The sequence below is a fragment of the Diospyros lotus genome, chromosome 15 (assembly GCF_014633365.1).
Source record: "Diospyros lotus cultivar Yz01 chromosome 15, ASM1463336v1, whole genome shotgun sequence".
Lineage (NCBI taxonomy): Eukaryota > Viridiplantae > Streptophyta > Magnoliopsida > Ericales > Ebenaceae > Diospyros > Diospyros lotus.
The window spans coordinates 1,838,411-1,861,969 of NC_068352.1; the positions used below are offsets into that span (position 1 = coordinate 1,838,411).

The 23,559-nt window shown below is 36.9% G+C and overlaps 1 protein-coding gene across 1 annotated transcript in view; it reads right to left on the bottom strand.

Annotated features, from left to right (window-relative positions):
- LOC127791391 (uncharacterized) overlaps nucleotides 1–22,969 on the bottom strand; it is a 43,095-nt gene extending 20,126 nt beyond the window's left edge. Inside the window, exons 1-5 of the mRNA XM_052321245.1 lie at nucleotides 22,564–22,969; nucleotides 16,508–16,603; nucleotides 15,709–15,812; nucleotides 3,473–3,645; nucleotides 3,323–3,400 (exon numbers count right to left, since the gene is read on the bottom strand). Coding sequence (XP_052177205.1) covers nucleotides 3,323–3,400; nucleotides 3,473–3,645; nucleotides 15,709–15,812; nucleotides 16,508–16,603; nucleotides 22,564–22,653 — 541 coding nt within the window. The 5' untranslated portion in view covers nucleotides 22,654–22,969. The remainder of the gene's footprint in view (nucleotides 1–3,322; nucleotides 3,401–3,472; nucleotides 3,646–15,708; nucleotides 15,813–16,507; nucleotides 16,604–22,563) is intronic.
- Between the last annotated feature and the right edge of the window lie 590 nt (nucleotides 22,970–23,559).

A 23,559-nucleotide genomic window follows, 5' to 3' on the forward strand; every position in this document is an offset into this window, starting at 1 on the left:
GACAAAAAAGAATGGACAATTATCAACCCTCAACAAAGCATTTTTAAACTCAAAGTAAAAGCACCATTCACAATTTTCAATTTGTCGGAAGAATTTTATTTGTGATCAAGTTGACTGGCCAGGAATTCTTCAATCCATTGCATTATATGTAACATCACAGGCCTGGGTCATAAATCTCATCTTGCCATAATTCTGACCCATTTCAGTTTCAAAAATTCTCTCTTAGCTCATACCTACTGTCACAGGCCTGACACATGCCCCCGTGCAATGCCCCACTTGCCCATGTGAGGCCAGCCTTTTTCCCTGGGTGACAAGCATAAGACTCTTTAAACAAGGCATCTGGATAGAAGCACACTTGCATTCACAGCCTTTTGATTAGTAAACCGGTAGGACCCTGGAGAAAATCCATGGCGTGCAGCTGGCCCTCAGCACTAGGGAGTCATGATGCGTGACATTCTCCCCCACACAATTCTGCAACACCCTTGTTGCATTGTGACCCTTACCTACTCCATTCCCACAGAGCGCTTAGCGCAACACCATCTCCTAAGTGGACCCCTGCCTACTCCTTTCCCACAGAGCTCTTGGCATGTCAATGCCTCCAACCTGTCGTGCTATCTCCTACACAGCCATCCGATACATCTTCGCATACTTCTTGATGCCTCGACCCAAGATCTCTTGGTGCATACCTCTGCACTGCCACCAAGCACCACTCTAATACCGCATTTTCACGGGCCTGGCTCATGCCCCCGTGCAGCACCCCTCTCTCCTTTGTAAGTCCAACCTTTTTCCCTAAGCAACAATCATGTGACTTTTTAAACAAGGCATCTGGAGAAAAGTGCACCTGCATTCACAGGCATTTGATCAGTAAACTCACAGGAACTTGGAGAACAGCCATGGCATATGGCTAACCCTCAACACTAGGGAGTCACAGGTTGTGGCACTACACAATAATTATCACACATGAGCTCTAAAATCACTTGTAGGACTATGACCCTCCACCAAATATGCCTGCTCAAGTTACTTTTTGGGTTTATGGATCTTAGTAATATGCTTAAGACCTCCATAATGTACTACTCATGTGAGATGGGTTGGGTCATGGCAAGTTACCATATATATATACAAGGAGGAACATGCCTAAGAATACAACTTATCCATATAATGCATGCAATCTTTAATAAAAGATAACATTTCTACCATGACATTAATGCACCAATAAAAGTTATCAACTAAGCGATCCACTTCATATGTATCCTGTTTAGTACTATTATTTAGGACTGATAGACAGCTGATTTATTAGAAGATTGACAAAATATCTTATGGCTATTTATTTGGAGATTGACAAAAATATCTTATGGCTAATTATTAGGAGATTGATCAAATATCCTATAGCTGATTATTAGGAGAATAACAGAAATTATATTTTTAGTGGTACAGCTGTATTTTCCCCCCTTCAACTAGTATAAGTAGAGCAGTAGGTCAGAAATAAATGTGCACTTCAGCCTCCAGTTTTTTCCTTCCAATCTCTTCTTCCTTTCTCTCTTTGAAACTTTTTTCTTCTCTCTACTATTCTCTATTTTTTTAATTGATCCTTTTTTGGTGTTGAATAAAGATTAACAATACTACATGAAACATGTAACAAAAGATAACATTTCTATCATGCAACCTGATTTTCCAATAAAATTTATCAATTAATCAAATCCATTCATAAGAATCATTTTTGTTGGGTCTTGAAAAGATTACAAAATGTTAGCACAATTAAAGTTCTTTCTGAATGATGATTCAATCACCAATTGTGCCAAAAGCTTAAACAATTAGGACAGAGAAAAGTTTCCATTTATTTTCTCAACGCAACCTCTCTACTGTGGCCATGCTTTCATTTTCATAGGCTAGTCAAACTCCTGCAAGTATTTAACTATTGGATACATGGCAGGATTACTTCAAAATCTAGCGCTTTCTCTGATAGCATTTCATATCCTAAAAACTTGAACTATAAAGAAGTGGGTCAGATAATGTATATTAAGTTCTCTTATCACTTCTATAAGAGCAACTATACAGGTAAATTGGTAAGCAAAAACAAAAAACTATACAGGCAAACAGAATCAAATAAGGTGCATGAGCACATGATAAAATAGTCTATAGCAAACAAGAATAACAAGGAGAAACACAAATGACAAGATGTGAATGGAGAATCTCCAGGAATCAAATCTCTAATAAGATGTCGAATTGTTGACCACCAACTTATCTGCAAACTTATATTGTTAGAGAGATTAGTACTTGTCACTGCTAGGCTGTGACAATGGTTGCTCCCCTAATTCGGTATGAATTAGAAAGATACAACAAGGGAGAAACAGAGTAGAACAGAGAGAAGGGAGAAAGAGAGAAGAGAGAGAGAGTTAGGGAGAGATGAGAGAAGGTTGAGGAAGAATTAGAATTCTTTCTTTGATATTCGATGATCCATCCAAGAGAGCCTTGGGGAGTATATACAACCTGACAAGGGACACTGCCACAGCAGATCCTATCCCAGTTACAATTGTAACAACCTTCTTTGTCCTATTCTAGCCCTCACACGTGGGTACCCTCTAGGCTAGCAAACTCATTCAACAGAATTACAGCAATAAAAGAAATAGCAAAAGTTACAGCAATAAAAATCAAAATTTCTGTAACTAAGGGCGCATCTTGTGACAGTAGTTTACCATTTATTTTCTCGTTAGTAATATAAAGTTGAAACCATTAAAAGAATACTTTTAACAAGTAAACAACTAAATGACTCGACCAAATAACTTTCCTTCCCACTGTGATTAAATGTCAAAGAATTCATTGTCCTGGTAAGCAAACGGTTACAAAGTGACTAATTAAATAACATAGTTGTAATTTTTAACTGATTGGCCTGCAATGCCAACACATATAGCAATTTGAAAGTGTAACCAATGACCACGCGTACATACCTCAGTTGTTACCAAAATGCACATAGTGTAAAGCATTCCACACCACATTATTTTAATCATGTAATGCAGCAAATAATAATGCCATGGGGATGAGATTCCATTTCCTTCTAAATTTAAAGAAATAGAATTTTTCACTTCTCTTGAAATTGAAACTATACTAGAACAAAATTCCATATAACATTTTCCAATTTTGGGAGAAAAATATAAAAATCAAATGCATATTGTGAAGATAAATAATGTGACATCAACATTCAATATACGGATCATAAATCACAAGTATGCATGATTTAAGGCTATAAATGGACTCAGCAGCATTAGTGAAATCTAAAAGGGAAAAAAAAAACAATAAAATGTGCCTTCAGTTGTAGATCACCAACCTATTTGATGTAGAGTAAGCTTCCATTGGATTATTTTCTTGTCTACCTCTTTCACGCATACTGAACTGCGGGATATGCCTGTATTTACATGATTTAAAAAATTAGTATTCAATCAACAGACAAATATTAGGTAGGAGTTGGTCCCGTTACCATTTTCTTGAGTAAGTGAATCCGGTCCCTCATCTAGATTTGCTTCTAGAAGCACTATAGGATCATTGGTAGGATCACCATCTTCAGTTATTACAGGTGCTGTTATATACCTACCACTTCCAATAATGGGAAACATTTGGCGGCAAACTTCTTTCAGTGCAGCATATTGTGCCCTGAATGCACATTGGAATTGATGTTAGTGGAAGTAAAGACCCCGATATTTTCCACAGCAAAAGAAAAAAGACCAAAAAATTTTAAATGTCGAAAAACAACAACAATAATAATAATAAATAATAGAAATGTTCCAAAAAAAAAAAAACAAGGAAACCTGGTCCATTTGAATCCTAGCCCAGCCTAGAAGGAAGCCCCAATCCATTTGAAACCTGGAGTAATAGGTGGGCCAAGCCAAGGAAGGGGTGTCTTGGTTGGGACCTAGAAGCCCATTATAGCTTGCCTTCCTGGGCTCAACAAAGGAGAATGCCCTCTCCTTATTTGTGCCACATGTAAAAAAGTAGAGAGGGAGAGACTAGGCTGAGTCACCTAGAGAGAGAAGGGTGAAAAAGGGAGATGAAGAGATAGATACAGCATGAGAGAGTGAGAGATTGTGTGAAGAAGGTGAGAGCAATGAAGCAGTAGGTCGCCCTTCCCTTCTTCCTTTTCAGTTTTCCTCTTTTCAGCCCTTCCTTTCTCCTTTTCTCTCCGTACAGCTGCAACCCACAGCACCATGGCTAGTGCTAAGGAAGCCCTCTCCCTTCCTCTCCCCATCCCTTTGCTTCCTCTTTCCTCCTCCTATGGTTGCAAACAGAGGCAGCTGAAACCTTTAAGCCCATTTGGTGACCGGATTATATAGTGATGGAATAAAGTTAATGATGGGATAAAATAGGGATGAAACTAAATAATACTATTGCACATTTGATAAATGAGGTCTTACCTGAAGTTATAACTATTTTATGTTTGGAATGTTACATTGTGAATGAGGTATTACTAGCTATTAATTGCCAAATAACTAATTTTCCAAATATATTATAATCATAGAAAATATATTTTTAAATTAAAAAATATATATTTTCATTAAAAAAATATCTTCAAAAAATTTAATTTGAACCAAAAATATATATTTTTAGAAAATATCTTCTAATTACCAAAAATATATATTTTTAAATCAAAAAGGATATATCTTAATTTTAAAATATTTTCTAATCTTTATGTTTTTTAATATTTATATGTAAACTAAAATTATAATCTAAATAGTATTTTCAGAGAAAACATGCATCATAGGGGTGAGATAGAACTTAAAAAAGTCATACTGAAGAATTGCACATGAATGCTCACGGTTGTAACAAACTTTTTTGAGACCTTTGTAATTAGCATGTCTTATTCATAAAGCCAGAGGGTTACAGCTGGGAAGAAATTAACAGACTAGAAGTGGAAGATGAAAGTTGGCAATTCAGCATATTGGTGGGACATAGGAAGAAGAAGAGAATGCAGGCCGAGGAAGAGAGACTTGACCATTAATTGAGGAAAGGGAAAGGGTGGTGTGTTTATATCTAGGGGCAAAATTGTCCATACAGTCCAAATTCTTAATCCCACCCAAGCAGGATTAATTTATACCTTGGGGTGGGTGGGATAAGTTAGTCCAAGGATTAGTTAATCATACTTCACTTTAGATATCAAACGAGGTAATACCATGTCAGAAGGTAACACCGTTTCTTAAAACCCTCTAGCAAACATTCTGTTAGGGTACAAGTGTTTTTGGCTGAAGAAGAAATTGAATAAAAATGGGGTTTTGAAGCCCCAATCAGACTTCACCAAAGAAATAAACCTGGCACCACTTTCCAACCTAAATAAATCAACCCAAACAAGGTGACTCATTTTCAAAACCGGATGCAGGGAAAAAAAAAAAGGCTAACCAAAAGACTAACCCAAATTTGTCTTGGTTCTTAGAAACCAACCTGAATTCGATCAATTTCTATAACTACTTGGTTTTGACATATTTACCAAAAACTGACCCAGTTTTAACAAGATCATATGTATAAAGGTTTGGAGTGGCACCTATTGAAAACAAAATAAGAGTTACAATTATTATGGTTTGGATGTGTAAGAAAGAAGCACCTGTGAGGCGAGTGAATGCAATGGAGGAAATTTGTAGTAAAAGCAGTAGAGAAAAACCGAAGAAAACTTGATGGAAAAACCTTAGACTAGGATATAAGTGCCTTATAGAGGATATGAACATAAATAAAAATGGTTGAAGATCTAGAATTCAAATAACCAACCCCACCTAGTGGAATAAAGGTTTGTGATTGTTGTTGTCGTACTGAGGGTACTTTTCAAGCTTGATATTCAAGTTAGATAATTGTACGCATAAATTACAAGCAAGCTATTGGGAATAAGAACCTGGGATGTTTAGGACTTAAGTTTGGCTAGGGAAATTATGGGTTGTGTTTGCATTAAGTTGAATATCACTTTATCCATAATTTTCATTGCCAGCATTGTTGTATGGCGTAGAATGTTAGATAATAAAGCAACAACATGTGCAAAATAAAAGCATAACTATAGAAAATCATGTGATTATAATTTTTTATTTACGTGTACAGTTATTTTTTTTATCTCTAGGTGACAGTTTTTCTTTCCTTAATCGAATCAATTTTACCCTTTCTTAACTGACTCTATATGGGCGGTCTCTCCCTTGTATTTTCTATATATATGTATGTCCTATCAAATGAAAATGAGAGAAATTATTTCTGTCCAAAAACTTCATGGTATCAAATAGGGGTTAGAAGAAAAGTGAGAAGGGGAGAGAGAGAGAGGGGGGGGGGGGGGGGGGGCGAAGATGGTGAAGATCTCTGCCATCATCGACCACTACACATCTCTGGTCATCTCCTTTAACTTCGTCCACCATAGCTACATCCTCAGTCACAACCGTCACCGTCGCCCACAACCATCACCATTGAAGGGACAATCGACCAAAGTCACGAAACTAAGTTAGAGAAAGCGAAGGGTTGCAGAACGAAGATCGATGGCGAAGACAAAAGGGTTTGCAGCACAAAACCAAAACAACCATCACACTCATTAGAGAAGATGAAAAGGCGTAGCCTAGAGCTGCACTCCAGCATTGAAGATGGTAGAAGTTGGTCACAGGTGGACGCACAAAGAAGGAAAACAGTCGCACTAAAGAAGGCTAATTCACCAGCTGGAAGGTTGTCGTCATGTATTCATTCGATGACAACACTCACAACTACCCCTACGATTACTGCCTTGTTGCCGGCCTCGCCAAATATCCTAAGAAGGTGATTTGCACGGACTCGGCCAAGAAAACCTCAAGAGTTTTTAAAAAAAATCTGTCTGCCACAAATGAGTTAAACAACAGGTATGTCAAGTTGTCTTTATTTTTCTGGAGGTTGCTACTTTAGCATTTATGGTGGCTTCATCTTATTTTTGTTGTAAGTGTTATTGCTTCAACCCATGGGTAAAAAAAAGTATTGTAAGGGTTATTGCTTCAGCCTAAGTGTAAAAAAGCATTGTAAGGGTTATCACTTCAGCCCAAGTGTAAAAAGCATCATAAGGGTTATTGCTTGATCCTGTGAAAAAGCATAGTGTGGTTATAGTTGGACCCATAAAAAGCTACCATTGTAAAAGAGGCTAGTGCTCGCTCATAAAAGGCACTTGATAGGAAATTTCATCCTCCACAAGATGGCACAAGAGAATGTTACAAAGGAGATGTATTCCAACCCTGAAGACACATCAAGTCAGAGTAAATTTCATCCTCCACAAGATGACACAAGAAGTTTAGGATGTTTCAAAGGAGACGTATTATGACACTGAGGACATAACAGAGGGATTGTCAAGGAGACTTTTCAGTTATCCAATATCTTAATCGTCTAACTAGATATTAGAAACAACTCAACATGTTCAAAATGATCTAAATAGACATGCACTTCATAAAGAAAAATTGAAGGTGGACAAAAATCTACCGAAGGCTCAATTTGAAGATGTGAAGATCCAAGTTGGGCTTTCATAATATTTACAACCCAACTTGAGGAGGAGTGTAGAAAATCATGTGATTATAATTTTGTAGTCAGGTGTACAATTATTTTTTTTATCAGAAGGTGACAATTTTTCTTTTCCTAACTGAATCAGTTTTTCCCTTTCTTAATTGACTCCATATGGGCAGTTTCTCCCTTTTATTTTCTATATATATGTATGTCCTATCAAATGAAAATGAGAGAAGTTATTTCTGTCCAAAAAACTTCAATAACAGAGATGAAGATGTTATAATGGATATGCAACCATCTAAGAAAGGACAAAAGCAGAAATGAGATTATTCGTAATAAGGTTGGATTGACTCCTATTGAAGATAAGGTGCTTGAGACACGAATAAGATGGTTTGGTAATGTAAAAAGAAGACTAATGGAAGTTCCTGTGAGAGTGGATGGAACGAAACAAGTCTGTAGCAAAAAAGTAGATGAAGACCAAGAAAAGCCTTGGTGAAAAACTCTTAGATATGAGACAAATTATAAAGGTCTTGAAGATATGGCCAAAGATAAAAATGATCAATGAGCTAGAATTCATATAGCCGATCCACCTTGTGGTATTAAGGCTTAAGGGTGGGTATGTTGTTTGTTATTATAATCTTGATTTTCATTGTCAGAAAATTATTTTAAATTCTTTTTAAATTTTATAATATGTTATGCAAGCTTATGGCCAAGCCAACCTAGTGGAATTAAGGCTTGTAATTGTTCTTGTTGTATGTTATGCATACTTATCTTGATTCCTTCAGTGTACAGCTTACGAACTCCCAGGGAAAGCCTTGTTAGTTATTCCTTTAATATCATAGTTAGGAATTTTTGGATCATTCAATTTATGTTGAAATGGATACTGAATACATTCTGATTTAGAGAAATCTCTAATTTTGCATGATTTGAATAATATGGGATTTTGATATTATGCAAATGTATGTTTGAAAATTGCTAGATCTTGATACACTTGTGCACTTGTTTGGAATATCTGAACTATGAATTGGGAAAAACAGGTGTTCGACAAATTGTTCTTGGATAAACCTTTATCAAAATGTTGTAGTCAAAAATATGTTAGCTTTGCTGCACCTAGGTTTGACCCTTGTTAGCAGGGGTGTTGCTAACACAACCAATACATGTAAATGAATTAGATTAGTTAAGTTGCCAAGGATATGTATTTACCCAATCAGCAAGATTTTTATTGACCTTATGACTTTGTGTTTTTCAGTTCATTAATTAGTCATTCTGCTTAGCATACTCCCACATGAAACTAATATATTTATATTTTATTTCTTCGAAATCTTTCTTGCCCAAAGAGGTGCACAAGATGAACCTTTCGCAAATAAAAAATCATTTTTCAGTATTGTTAAGGATATAATCAGAAATGATTCAGATTAAATCAGAAATTAGATATAATTAGATTAGATTAGATTGGATTGTTTTGGATACAGTATCTTGGTCAGGTTTATCTTGTGTAATATATAAATACTCTTTTATATCAATTAGTTCAGGACCCAAAGATTCATTCAATTCAATAGATAACAAGTATGATATATCTTTATCATGCATGTTTCTCAAAGAAAACTTATCTCTAATAAAAACTCACGCACTCACTTGTCCTAGTTTGATTATATTGTCTATCATTTATGCACCTAGTATTTTGACCTTTTCTGTTATTGTTTATGTTTTTCAGAACCAAGATCAATGTTGAAACAAACACATCAGTGTTTGAAGGAGCTGGAAAAAATTTTGGTAAGCCCAATACAATGCCCATGTGTGCACTCCTTTTGTAAACTTAAATATTTTTGTTCTTTTGTAATAGTTAGAGATCAAATCTGTTTTTCTTACAGGATTTGAGGAGTTGAAATGAATTGATTTTCACTTGTTGAAATGGATTGTCTTAGAATGGATCCAACAGATTTGAATCAGAAATTAAATTGATACAGTTTCTGTAGAATTCCAGCTATGCATCACGATGTCCTACATGCTTTCTAACTACTAGTACCGTGAATGTAGAATGGACGGCTGCAGCTTATCATCTTATCTGGAAGCAAAGTTTTTCATCTTTGGAGATATCTTCTTATTCATCTGTTCATGTATTTTGTTTATCTTATGCATTGTTGTAATCTAGTCCTAAAAATTAGGAGTCCTCATCCTAATATCTAGAAGTTAAAGACTAGGAGATTTTTTAGGAATTCTTTGCGGAAGTTTGTGTGTATAATGTAATCTTTTCTCTCGGATTGAGACTAAGAAAAAGAAGGAACAAGAAGTTCCAGTTTCTTCATGGTATCGGAGCAGTAAATCTGATCCATTGCATGCTTGTTTCTGATAAGCCATCATGGCTAATAAAGGTGAGACTTCAGCATTTGAAGTAACATCCGAATCCGGAGGAATGGTCATTCCCATGTCCAGCATCCCTGAAGGTCCTATTCTTTAGATTACTGGACACAAATTGAATGGCCAGAACTTCATCCAATGGTCACAATCAGTCATGTTGTTCGTCTGTGGAAGAGGCAAGGAAGATTACCTCACCGGAACTGTTGTGCAACCTCAAGAAACTGATCCTACCTACAAGATTTGAAAGGTAGAAAATAGCATGGTCATGTCATGGTTGATAAATTCTATGATGAATGCAACAGGAGAGAACTTCATGTATTATAAAACCACAAAGGAGATATGGGATGCGGTTAAGGAGACTTATTCCAATGTTGATAATACTTTGGAGGTGTTCGGAATAAAGAGTGTGCTTTATGAATTAAGGCAAAGAGATATGTCTGTAATAGACTATTTCAATGCTTTAACTCGCCAATGGCAGCAGTTGGATATTCTTGAAGAAAAATCATGGAAGTGCTCAGAAGATGCTCAATAATACAAGAAGATTGTTGAAAAAGATCGAGTCTACCAATTCCTCCTTGGACTCAACAAAGATTTGGATGATATGAGGGGAAGAATACTAAGTATTAAGCCACTCCCTAGTGTTAGGGAAGTCTTCTCAGAAGTTCGTAGGGAGGAAAGCCGAAAGAAACTAATGCTAGGATCACAACACCCTTTTCTCCTGGCTGAACTCTGCCATGGTAGTCCAAGGAAATTCCTCCAATCGTGACAAGCAGCAGAAGAACAGACCAGTGTGCGAACATTGTAAGAAAGTTGGGCATACTAAGGACACATGCTAGAAGCTTCATGGCAAACCAGCAAACTGGAAACTAGCCCGAGAGAAAGAAGGACGTGGGAATACTACTGAATCACAAATAAATGCTGAGGCCAATCCATTCAATAAAGAACAACTTGAAGCCCTTCAAAGATACTACACAAACTCTTCAAAATACTACTACTGGATCTAGTACGCTAGCCTCAAAAGGTAACTTCCTTCATGCCCTAAGTGTCCAACAAGAAAATCCAAAGGCTTGGATAGTTGACTCGGGTGCAACAGATCATATGACAGGAGATATATCTTTGTTTAACAAGTATACTCCTTGTCCTGATAGTAAGTATACTGTCCGCATAGTAGATGGAACTCTATCCCAAGTAAAAGGCATAGGATATGTTATGGTTTCTGGGAGAATTAACCCTGAACCAGTTCTTTATGTCCCTAATCTCAATTGTAACTTACTTTCAGTGAGTAAACTGACAAAACAGAGAAACTGCATCACTAAATTCTCTTCCAACTTGTGTGAATTTCAGGAATCAAACTCGAAGAAGAGGATTGGCAGTGCGAAGATGTGTGCAAGGCTCTACCTACTTCGAGTTGAAGATGTTCAACTATCACAATCAGTTTCAAAACCGTGTAATGCACTAAACTCTAGCTTAAATACCCTTAGTCCAGCCATGTTGTGGCATTATCGATTAGGACATCCAAATTTTATGTATCTCAAGAAATTATTTCCCTCATTATTCAATAAGAAGGTTGCGCTTTATCAATGTGAGGTTTGTCAACTTTCTAAGCATACTCGTGCTACATATACTAATCATTCTTACAAATCCTCACATCCTTTTTCTATGATACATAGTGATATTTGGGGACCATCTAGGGTCCACAATATCACCAGTGCTAAGTGGTTTGTCACATTCATCGATGACCACACTAGACTCACTTGGGTGTTCCTAATGATAGAGAAACCAAAGCTTGAAAGTATTTTTGAACACTTCCACAGCATGATCATGAATCAGTTTCAAACCAAGATTCAAGTGTTCAAAACTGACAATGGATGGGAGTACTTCCATTCCAACCTTAATGCCTACCTATCCAAACATGGTATTTTTCACCAAACTTCTTGTGTTGACACTCCACAACAAAACGGAGTTGCCAGAAGGAAAAATAGACATCTTTTGGAAGTCTCCAGATCTCTTATGTTGGCATCCAACATCCCTAAACATTTTTGGGGTGAAGCAGTCCTCACTACCACCTACCTTATAAACCAGATGTCTTCCCGTGTGTTGAACTTCAAAACCCCATCTCAAACTCTTCTTAAAACCTATCCTCACACCAAATTACTCTCCTCCATTCCACTGAAAGTATTTGGGTGCACTGCATTTATTCATAATACTCAGTCACAACGCAGCAAACTCAATCCAAAATCTCTTAAGTGTGTCTTTCTTGGCTATTCATCTCATCAAAGGGGTTATAAATGCTATTCTCTAGCCACCAAAAAATTTTACAACACTATGGATATTACCTTCTTCAAAAATCAGCCATTTTACACCAAAACTGATATTTAGGGGGAGCATCACCCTCATGAGGAATATCAGTTTCTGGATCTTCAACCTATCTTTATAATCTCTCAGCTTCAGTCTTCCAATGATCCTAAGGAGCTAGTTGTGTATTCAAGGCGTCAGAAAATTCAAGGAAAAGTAGAGAACTGCAACATTCCGACCACTGACCAAGAATCAACTCCAAATTCTGAACCTCCTAAAGTTGATACAGGTAATACACTTTCTGCTCTTGCTCCTAAATCTGACATTGAAACCCAAGTACAGGAGACCTCAGCTGATTTAGACATGCCCATAACCCTGAGGAAAGGAGTCAGATCCTGTACCCGACATCCAATAGCGAAAATTGTCTCATATGAAAAATTATCGCCCAATTTTCATGCATTTTCTACTCAATTGGACAATGTGCAAATTCCAAAGGATATTTATGAAGTTCTCAGGGAACCTAAGTGGAAGATGGCAATGATGGATGAAATTATAGCTCTTGAGAAGAATGGCACCTGGGTGATAACTGACCTCCCCAAAGGTAAACAACCAGTTGGTTGCAAGTGGATTTTTACAATTAAATATAATGCTAATGGGAGTTTAAATCGATTCAAGGCCCGACTAGTTGCCAAAGGATTCACCCAATCTTATGGAATAGACTACGAGGAGACATTTGCTCCAGTGGCTAAATTAAATTCAATTCGAGTCTTGCTTACCTTAGCAGCAAACTTGGATTGGCCACTTCACCAACTTGACATCAAGAATGCCTTTTTAAATGGTGACTTGGAAGAGGACGTGTATATGGAAATATCTCCAGGATTCGATAACCAAGGTAAGGATGGGAAAGTATGCAAACTTAGAAAATTATTATACGGGCTCAAGCAATCTCCAAGAGCATGGTTTGACCGGCTCACCAGAGTTCTAAAAAGGTATGATTTCCTCCAATGCCAATCTGATCATACTTTATTTGTGAAATTTTCAAAGGAAGGAAAAAGGACTATTATTATTGTGTATGTGGATGATATAATCATCACATGAGATTACAATGAGGAAATTAGTAATGCAAAGAAGCTGCTAGCAAAGGAATTTGAAGTAAAAGACTTGGGATTCCTAAAGTACTTCCTTGGGATGGAAATAGCTCAATCAAAAAGAGGAATTTACATTACCCAAAGGAAATACGTACTAGACTTGTTAAAGGAGACGGGTATGATTGGGTGCAAACTATCTGAAACTCCAATGGATGTAGCCTACGAGTTTGATGAAATTCAAGGAGATAGTTTAACAAACAAGGGGAGATATCAACGGCTTGTGGGAAAGCTCATCTACCTCTCCCATACCCGACCTGACATCGGATTTGCAGTGGGCATGGTAAGCCGAAGCATGAATAATCCAACAAAAATGCATCTTAAGGCTGTTCATCGAATTCTTCAGTATCTTAAAAGGAATCCAGGAGAGGGCTTATACTTCAAGAAAACAAAAAACAGAGGAATAGATGTATTCACTGATGCAAAATGGGATGGTTCCATAAGTGATCGTCGATCTACGACAGGCTATTGTTCCTATGTTTGGGGAAATCTTGTTATATGGAGGAGCAAAAAACAGTTAGTGGTTGCGAGGAGTAGTGTTGAAGCAGAATATCAGGCCATGTCTTATGGAATATGTGAAGGAATATGGCTTATGAGGTTGCTAAGGGAGTTAAAAATGCAACTCAATATGTCTATGAGATTATTATGTGATAACAGGGCCACAATAAGTATTGCAAAGAACCCAGTCCATCATGATCGAACCAAGCACGTAGAATTGGATCGACACTTCATTAAAGAAAAGGTGGAAGCTGGTACAATGAACTTGATTTATATTCCAACTGTATCTCAGACTGTAGATATTCTAACAAAGGCACTGTTGAGACAAACCTTTGAGAAACTGAAGTCCAAACTAGATATGCTTGATATACATAGCCCAGCTTGAAGGGGAGTGTAAAATTCCAGCTATGCATCACGATGTCCTACATGCTTTCTAACTACTAGTACCATGAATGTAGAATGGACAGCTGCAGCTTATCATCTTATCTGGAAGCAAAGTTTATCATCTTTGGAGATATCTTCTTATTCATCTGTTCATGTATTTTGTTTATCTTATGCATTGTTGTAATCTAGTCCTAAAAATTAGGAGTCCTCATCCTAATATCTAGAAGCTAAAGACTAGGAGATTTTTTAGGAATTCTTTGCGGAAGTTTGTGTATATAATGTAATCTTTTCTCTCAGATTGAGACTAAGAAAAAGAAGGAACAAGAAGTTCCAGTTTCTTCAGTTTCAATTTCAATGTTTGAGGCATCCATGACCCTAGTAAGCCAATGGTTCATGTGGGTCATCTGCCAGTCCCATTCCCCATTTTATGGGGCATGACAATAGCAGATCTCCAAGAGTGTCCCAAACTGGATGAGGTCCAGAAGTAAAAGAGATAAGATATTTTGACAATAAAAAGGATGAAATTGTTTAGATTACAATAAAGAACTAGGATGAATAGTTCATTTTAATACAACCAATTTGACAAAGGCACTGTGCTAGTTAAATCCACTTTCTGAATTAAGTACGCCTTTTTTGTAATCTTATGAGTTAAATTATGTCTACCAACCAGTGCAGGGTGCACGCATTCAAACAGGACAAGGCATCAAAAACCAATAGTTTTTTATAGGTTAACTATAACTGAAAGTATACAAAAAAAAAAAAAAATCAGCAGCATTAGGCCCAAGTGTCCTTGCATAAACAAGAAGTGAGAAGTATACAGCCAATAGGAAGACAGGAGGCATCTACAATGAAGCAGAAAAAGATAAAGTATGCATATTTTTAATGGGATCCACAAATGATCTTAATAGACTGAACAAACTGGTGTAGAGGTTGTACCTTCATTGTTAATATCCCACTGGTACATTCTAAAACACAGTACCTTTTCAATCCAAATAAGTAAATTTAGCCCTCGTAGTGACTCCTAATATTTTTTTTTTCATATTTATTCTCTTACATGTTTACTTAGGAAGGGGAAAAACCTAGGCTCTCTGAAGGCTTTCAGGAATCTTAAAAGGGATTTCTAAGTGCATGACCAAAGACGAGTAAGGCAAAAATCTGCTTCCTGGATTTTTGAGTGATACATATTTATGTAAAAGCTTGTAGATCTGGCTTCACAACATAGATGAAGGGAGTTCCTATACCAAGTAATTAGAAGACAGCTTAATTCCCATGTACAAAAACTTGGGTTGAGTTTGTGGCAATGCAGGTTCTTCTTTCCTTGGTGCTTTTTCTGATTGCAGCATTGGTGAAGGGTTTCTCATTCTCCATCTATATATATAGCTTTTCCCATTTTGTTTATGCAGTGACAGATATATTTCTCAGTTTTCTGCATATACATATGTGGTGGGTGGGGTAGTAAACCAGACTACATACAGAGACAGAGTGCTGACCCTGATGAAATATCATCCCCAATACCAACAGTAGCAGTTAGTGTACATGGTAGCGAAATAGGGAAGCCAACTACCTCCGCTGATGCCGTATTTGCTCTCGTTCATCAAATGTGCTCTTAGGATCAAAACAACCAAGTAGAAACTCCCAAACTTCGCTTCTAATCAATGGATGGATCCCCTAATTTTACCACCAATACATACTGAAAAGTGTTAAACCTCCAAATCAATGTTTTCCAGAAAACGAAAAAATTTATGAGATATAAAGTATGTACTAAGAGAAGAAATAGGAAAGAGTTGATTGCATTATATGCGTTTACAAATAATGTGCAATTCATTTGCCTTTATTGTAGAGTTACATTTCAAATAATGAAATGGGAAGGTAAGTTCATATAATTAAATGATGGATCTTTCCCAGGTACAATAAATTGGGCATAAGCTGTATATTTCATAACGTAAAGCATACAAGATAATGATGATGCGGCAGTGGTGATGATAGTTGTAGGTACACCAGAATAATAAACAAAGACAAAGGAAATACAACATCAAATGAGTATCATGTCCAATCATGTCGAAAACAAATCAGCACCCAAAAGGAAGCATCCGTGTTTCCTAACAATAATTCTTTCTTCCCTTTCAAGTAAAATTACTTTCTAGAGAAATACCTCCAATTAACATTACCGCATACTCTACATCTCTACTCACTGTTAAAAGATACAAAGTAGACATGCTGAGATTAGATTGATTAAGAAATGACAAACAGCAGTTTATTCCAATAAGCTTGTAGGACTTAATCATATTGCTTTTCTATACTTATCTGCACAATATTATCTTAAGGAACTTCTGAGAGGTTTGAGCCACAAGATAGAAACTTACCCCTCGCTGGATTCGACCAAGTACCCTGCCTATATCCAGATAACCTTCTGGAGTAAATGCAGCCTGCCATTTACGCACACTAAGAGTTTTTCCAGCCTGATAGATGGAATAAACATCAGTGAAAGAATTAGAAATAGCACCAGAGAAATGGGAAAATGAATTACTAGAGATGATCTTCATTCTTATATCACATACAATAATTTGAATCATATCAGGAATCATCATCAAAACGTATATAGATGAACCAATCCCAGTTAGAGAATACAGCTTCAAGTCTCTCCCACCAAATAGGATCCTATCCAACAACGATGCCAATATAGGTGACACATTTCCAGGTTGCATTTGAACAAAAGGCAAATAAATTAATTTAACAGTCAAGTGTATGTTCAGAAGTCCTCTTCTTTTCCTTTTCTATCTTCAATAACTTCAAATGCTGTCTACTTTTTTACCTTAGAAGTTGCCTTTTGCCTACTCAACGGGGACATCCATTTTCTCCACCACAAACACAGTCAGAACAATCCATTTTCAGTTAAATTACCATTCCGTACATCATCAAATCTTCTAACAAGTTAATCCTTCTAATTTAATTAAAATAAAATGCAAACTTCTTTGCTCATATCTGTGCCCATCAGTAAATACTAACCATATACACTGTCGACGTGTGTTTTCTAATTTGGTTATTTTTTAAGTTTAAGGAGCAAAAAACATGATGTCAAAAACTTCCCAGCATGAGATACAGCAATGTCAGATCCTTGGATCTGACAAGGGTTATTTTAGTAAGATTGGAAGTAAAGAGGGAGAATTGAGAAGAAAGTTGAGAGAGAATCAGGAAGAAAGAAAGATTGAATCTTCAATTGCCTGAATTCCTTCCTCTTACAACTACCCTTTCGTAGGGATCCTCAACTACTCTTCAGTTGCAGTAACTGAAAGCCCAACAGCCTTGTAACAGCCATTGCTTCTAACTGTTTTACAACAACCGAGACAACCACTAATTGCTTCTAACCAATCTACAACAACAGCAACCCTCAACTTACACAATTACCCCTCCCATAGCCTAGGGTCGTGATAAATCCTCCTTTCTTCCTTTCTTCCTTTCTCCTCTGCACTTCTTCATGGGGCAGTCGGAGAGTAGCAGCGTTCGCAGCCATTGAATATTCTTCCTCTGTCTCAGTTCCATCTTTTAACTCAATAGTCTGAATTGAGTGTAGCTGAGCCTCTGGAATCTCTGTTTCTTCTTGGAGAACAACCTTTTTTCCACCTTCTTCCTTTCCTTCTTCTAATCCTTCCATGTGCAGTAGCACCTCCGACATTTGTGACCGGAACTGAATTTGTCTCCACTTTTGAAGCATAACCCAACTTCCTTTTGTTGAGCCAACTTGCTCATATTAATTAAGTTTTGATGATTAACAAAAATATTTTTATGATATAAATGTTTTCTCTTATTCATGCAAAAAGTAAATTTATTTTGAATTAAAAGAGAATTGCTTTTAGACATGTTTTCTTGTTTTAATTATTTATGTCTCAAAAGCTTATATTTGAATTTTCAAATTTTGAATTAAAGGAGAATTGTTTTTAGACATGGTTTTTCTTACTCATGCAAAAAGTAAATTTATTTTGAATTAAAGGAGATTGCTTTTAGACATGTTTTCTTGTTTTAATCATTTATGTCTCAAAAGCTTATATTTGAATTTTCAAATCTTGATTTCTCATGCAAACAACAACAACAACAACATATCCAGCCGTTATCCCACTATGTGGGGTTGGCTACATAAATTCTAGACTTTTATGTGGGTTACATCCCAACAGATAGTTTGTCTAGAATTCATATTTGGATCTGACTAGGTTTTACCCTGGCTGTCGACTACCTAACGCAACCCTCCTCCTTTATCCGGACTTGGAACCAGCAGTTGATAATATCTCCTAGCGGAGTAATGATGAAATGAAGTTTCAACACCATCTTCATATGGAGAAGTTTCATGAGATGGTGGTGAATGAAGATAATTGATTTCTCATGCAAAAAGTAAATTTATTTTGAATTAAATGTGAGACATGTTTTCTTATTGTTTGAGAAATTCTAAACATTTTTTGAATTTCAAACTTCATATTAACCCTTTCTTTAGTGGCTAAAATGCTTATAAATATCCCCCCTCCCAAACTCATATTTTGAGTATCCAAATACTTGCATTGCATATCCAAAGCACCTAAAAGCTCTCAAGCAAAACATCCAAGCAATCCGAGACTCTCGAAATATTATTGCACATCCACCGAAGAGCCACGAGGCAAGAGGAGAAAAGTTTTTCAAGTCTTCTACAACAAATCTGAACTTTTCCATTTGAGATTTGAGGTTACAAATTTATTTATTTATTTAAATATTATTGCCTTGTATAATTTGTTCTTAATTGCTTATTTGTGCCCAAGTGTGGACAAATTATTTGTAACATTTAAATTACTATTGTGGATTATATAGGTTTCCTAGAACCATTAAAATCTAGGTGAATCTAGTTTTCAAGGTAAGCTAAGAAGAAAACCTTGGTGTAGTGGTTTCCTAGAACCCGTTGTAATATAGGTGTGTATCTAGTTTCCAATGTGAGCTAGTGTGGAAATCTTAGTGAAATTATTTTAGTGGAATCCCAAGGGTGGTTAGACCTTGGGAGAGTGGACTAAGTATATGTAAAGACACCGAACCACTATAAATTGTCTTGTGCCTCATAGTATTTATTTTTGTTATATCTTGTGACTTACATTTATTATTAATCTCAAATATAATTTATTATATTTATCAAATATATATTTTTCAATAAAATCATTAATCAAGAATATTTATTAAAATTAAAAAAAAAATTAATCACTCAATTCACCCTCTCTTGAGTGGCCATACCCTAAGGGACCAACACCTTTGTTGTTTTGTAGCAAAAGATTTAGTTGTATTATAGTTAGGATAATCTTGAGAGTTCCCTTGGTTTCCTTCTGCTTATTGACGGAACGAAGGCTAGACTCCAATGGAGAACGTGTACTTCTTGAAAATCGTTCCCAATGCAAGTTCCTAGAACCTAGCTTTCTTTGCAGTATGCTTGACAGTGGCTGGTTGCATCATCTTCACCGTTGCCTTAGCTCATCTTTCAAGCCACTGATAAAACTTGACACAAAGTAGGGTTCATCCGGGATCGGGTAAGAAAGAGTTTACAATGATCTTAGTTCTTCAAACCTGATTAGATAGTCATCCACTGCCCCCAAGGCCGGCCCTAAGGGTAGGCGACCAAGGCAATTGCCTAGGGCCCTCAACCATAGAAGATTAAGTTTGGATTTTAAATATATACTTTAAATATATAATAAATACGTGCTAAAATATATAATTTACACTAACTCTATTTGAGCTTAGTTGGTAGATTGGTGGGTTATAAATCAAAAGTTTCTTAGGTCACTGGTTCAAGTCACTCCATCAGCACGTTTGAATTTTTTTACATTTTAATGTTTTTTAAACAATAAATATCAATTCCACAAATTTTGTAAGAAAAATTAATGCTTTAGTAAATTTTTTTACACTTTAATGTTTGCTAAATAATAAATACCAATTCCACAAATTTTGTAAGAAAAATTAATGCCTTAGTGAATTTTTCTACATTTTAATGTTTTTTAAATAATAAATATCATTCCTATATCAAAATTTTGTAAGAAAAATTAATGCTTTAGTCATTGAACCTTTGAAATTTTTTAGTTAAATTTTTTAAACTTGAAAGTCAATAATATAAACCATTAATATTAGATTCGATCTAAAGTCTTGAAAGTCTAAGTCTCCAATAAAATTTTGGTTTATGGGCTTGCTTAGAGCCCCCAAAATCTCAGGGTTGGCCCTGACTACACCTTCATATTTCAATTTGTTGAACTCCGCTACCACGTCTGTCATTGATCTTTCACCGAAGCAAGCACAAAATTCTTCCACAAATTCATGCCAAGTCAATTCTGACCTTCCACTGTTCCAACCTTGAAACTACGCATTCGCCACGTCGTGAAGATACGCCGCTACCAGATTGACCTTCGACCACACGATAGTAGTGAAAGAACCTTTCACAACTCCAGATCCACCAATGCGGCCTACCCCTTTCGAATGCTAATGTGTCCAGCCTCAGCATCAGGGTATTGGCCTGACATGTATATCCCCCTTTGGTGGAAGCCCTTGCTGTAAATTTTGGCCGATCCTCTACTTCCAAAGGATTCAGAGTTTAGCTGCAACTCCCTGCTCCTGCCAAGATCGGAGCCTTATCCGCTCTCAGAGGAAAATTCGTCGGTAAACTTGCGTTGGGCAACCTCGAAAACAAGTTCAGAATAATACTCAACTGTTGGCCAAACCTAGAAAACTCCTCCCTAAGATTAGAAACATACTCACGAACACCGGTAATCTCAGCCTTCAGGTTATTCTCTACCGACGTCATCATGTCTCTGGTCACTACATTCTCGACCTTGCCATGACTTAACTCCTCCTGCGTCTGACGAAGCCTAAGTTCCATCATCTCAATCGACCTTCCAGTTGCTCCTGAGTTTGGCGAAGGCCAATCTCCATCATATCCAATCGGGCTTCCAATTGCTTCATTCTTGTTCCTTGTGCCCTGCCTTCCCCAATCGTTACCTCCAGTTGACAACAGAATTGGAATGAATGCCTTCCCCAATCGCTACCTCCAGTTGACAACGGAATTGGAATAAACCACCTTGTTCAGCCTAATCGACTCTCTTGACGAACCCAGCCTCCACCTTCGAACCCCAATTCAGCGTTAGAAATCCCGCTCCAATTGCGACCACCCTGGGTCTGTCGGCACCACCTTGGACTTGAGTCCACTCCACTCCTGTCTCTTCTAACTTGCTTCGCCTTCAATTCAGACCCAAGATTGTCGAAATTTGCTTGGGTGTTAAGTGCAATTGACACCTAAGAAGCGCTGGAATTCAATTGCTCCAAGAACCGTCGTATCCACCGTCGTCGGACTCCCACACCAATCACGAACCCTTGGGACTGACCGTGTCGCTTTCGTCATACTCACCTACCTAACCCGCTTCTGTCCGATTACCAAAACTGCCGACTCTAATACCACTTTGTCAGATCCAAGGATGTGACAAGGGTTTTTTTAGTAAGATTGGAAGTAAAGAGGGAGAACTGAGAAGAAAGTTGAGATAGAAATGAGAGAGAATCGAGAAGAAAGAAAGATTGAATCTTCAATTGCCTGAATTCCTTCCTCTTACAACTACCCTTTTATAGGGATCCTCAGCTACTCTTCAGTTGCAATAATTGAAAGCCCAACAGCCTTGTAACATCCATTGCTTCTAACTGTTTTACAACAACCGAGACAAACACTAACTGCTTCTAACCAATCTACAACAACAACAACCCTCAACTTGCACAATTACCCCTCCCATAGCCCAGGGTCGTGACAAGCAACACATCTGTTTTCTAGTTTTGGAGAATTATGTCGAGAAAACAGCTTTTATACCATTGTTAGGCACAGAACTAATACCACTCGATGCAGAATAGATCAAACAGAGTTAAATTCTGTCATGCCCACACAAGATCAAAATCAGAGACACAAAAATAACGTTGCTTGACGGATTGCCTATATCCACTGGTGAAGAAGGAACAAAATTCACTCCGTGAACAATGAATTACTAAAAAGGAGAAACTATTTCACACTCAACCCCAAACCCAAATACACCCAATATCACAATCTCACTGAGATTCGCATCTCTCTAAACCACAACCTAATTAGTGTGCACCCGCCACAATATGATAATCACATATGAAACTTTTTATAGAGAGAATAAGATAGGTCATATCTCCTAGCTAAACTCACTTAGTTTTGCATTGATTACAGAAATCCAATCTCAATCTCACTTTGGATTGGGTTATCAAAATATGCCTTCTGTCAAGGTTCTATAATCAATACACCAAATTACAACCTCGAAACACACATAGAGCACCCAAAGGAAAAAGAAAAAGCAACACAAAAATTGACAATGCGAACCATTTCTAGCAAAAAGTGAATGCAAGTTTCAGTAATCCAAAGAAAGCGCACCTTGATTCTGAATTTAGTGATGGGAACATCGGTGCAGTCCGGCCGAACCTCGTAGAAAGAATCAGCGGAAGTTCCAGGATCCCTCCACATTGTCAAAATATCAAACAGAAAGAAAGCAAATCAAAACCCCAGCCGAGTTATCAGGGCCAACCAAATCCAGAACCAGCACGCACCGAGAGCTGAATCCCCTCGAAGAAAGATCGAAAACCCAGATCGGATTCCACGAGAACGTTTGAAGAGGACCCAGATCAAAGCAGGGAAAACAACGGGAAACGGAAAACTGTCGATTTTTTTTTTTTTTTTTGGTTTCTTTTTTGGGATTTTTTGGGGTTAATGTTAGAAGAAGAGGGTGGTGCTGGTGGCCATGGCCTGCAATGGCTGACCGGGGAATGATTGCGGGCAGTTGGGGCTGGGTTAATTTTGGAGAAATTATTGTTTGTTTTGTCCGTTTGTCGGTTGGTTGGTTGTTCGGTTGATGAAGTGGCGGGTGGCACGACCACTTGGAGCAACGACTGGTTCAAAGCTAGACTAAATCTTACGCACTTAGACTTGGTCAACCCTTCTCTATAGATATATATATATATATTGTAAATATCATGTCAAAATTTTATTATTATTTGGAATTAGATATTGTTTGTCACAAAAATTATTAACATTATGATGTTTGGAAATAAATACCAATCTTGCAAATAACATGTTGATCCCTTAATGAACGACCACTCAAGAGGGGGTGAATTGAGTGGTTAAAATTTATTTAACTTCTCACTTATTTTATTTGATTTTTGAGAAGAATTATTATTGAAGAATTTTTATTATAAATTTTTATTTTATTACACCTTATTGATTAGATCAATTGAGTTATTAATTAATCAATCTTAAAATATTGCAATTGATTTATTTAACTAATATTACAAAATTGAAATCAACACAATAAATAACAAAGCAGTAAAAGAAAATGAACACATCGATATATAGTGGTTCGGTGTATCTCAAACA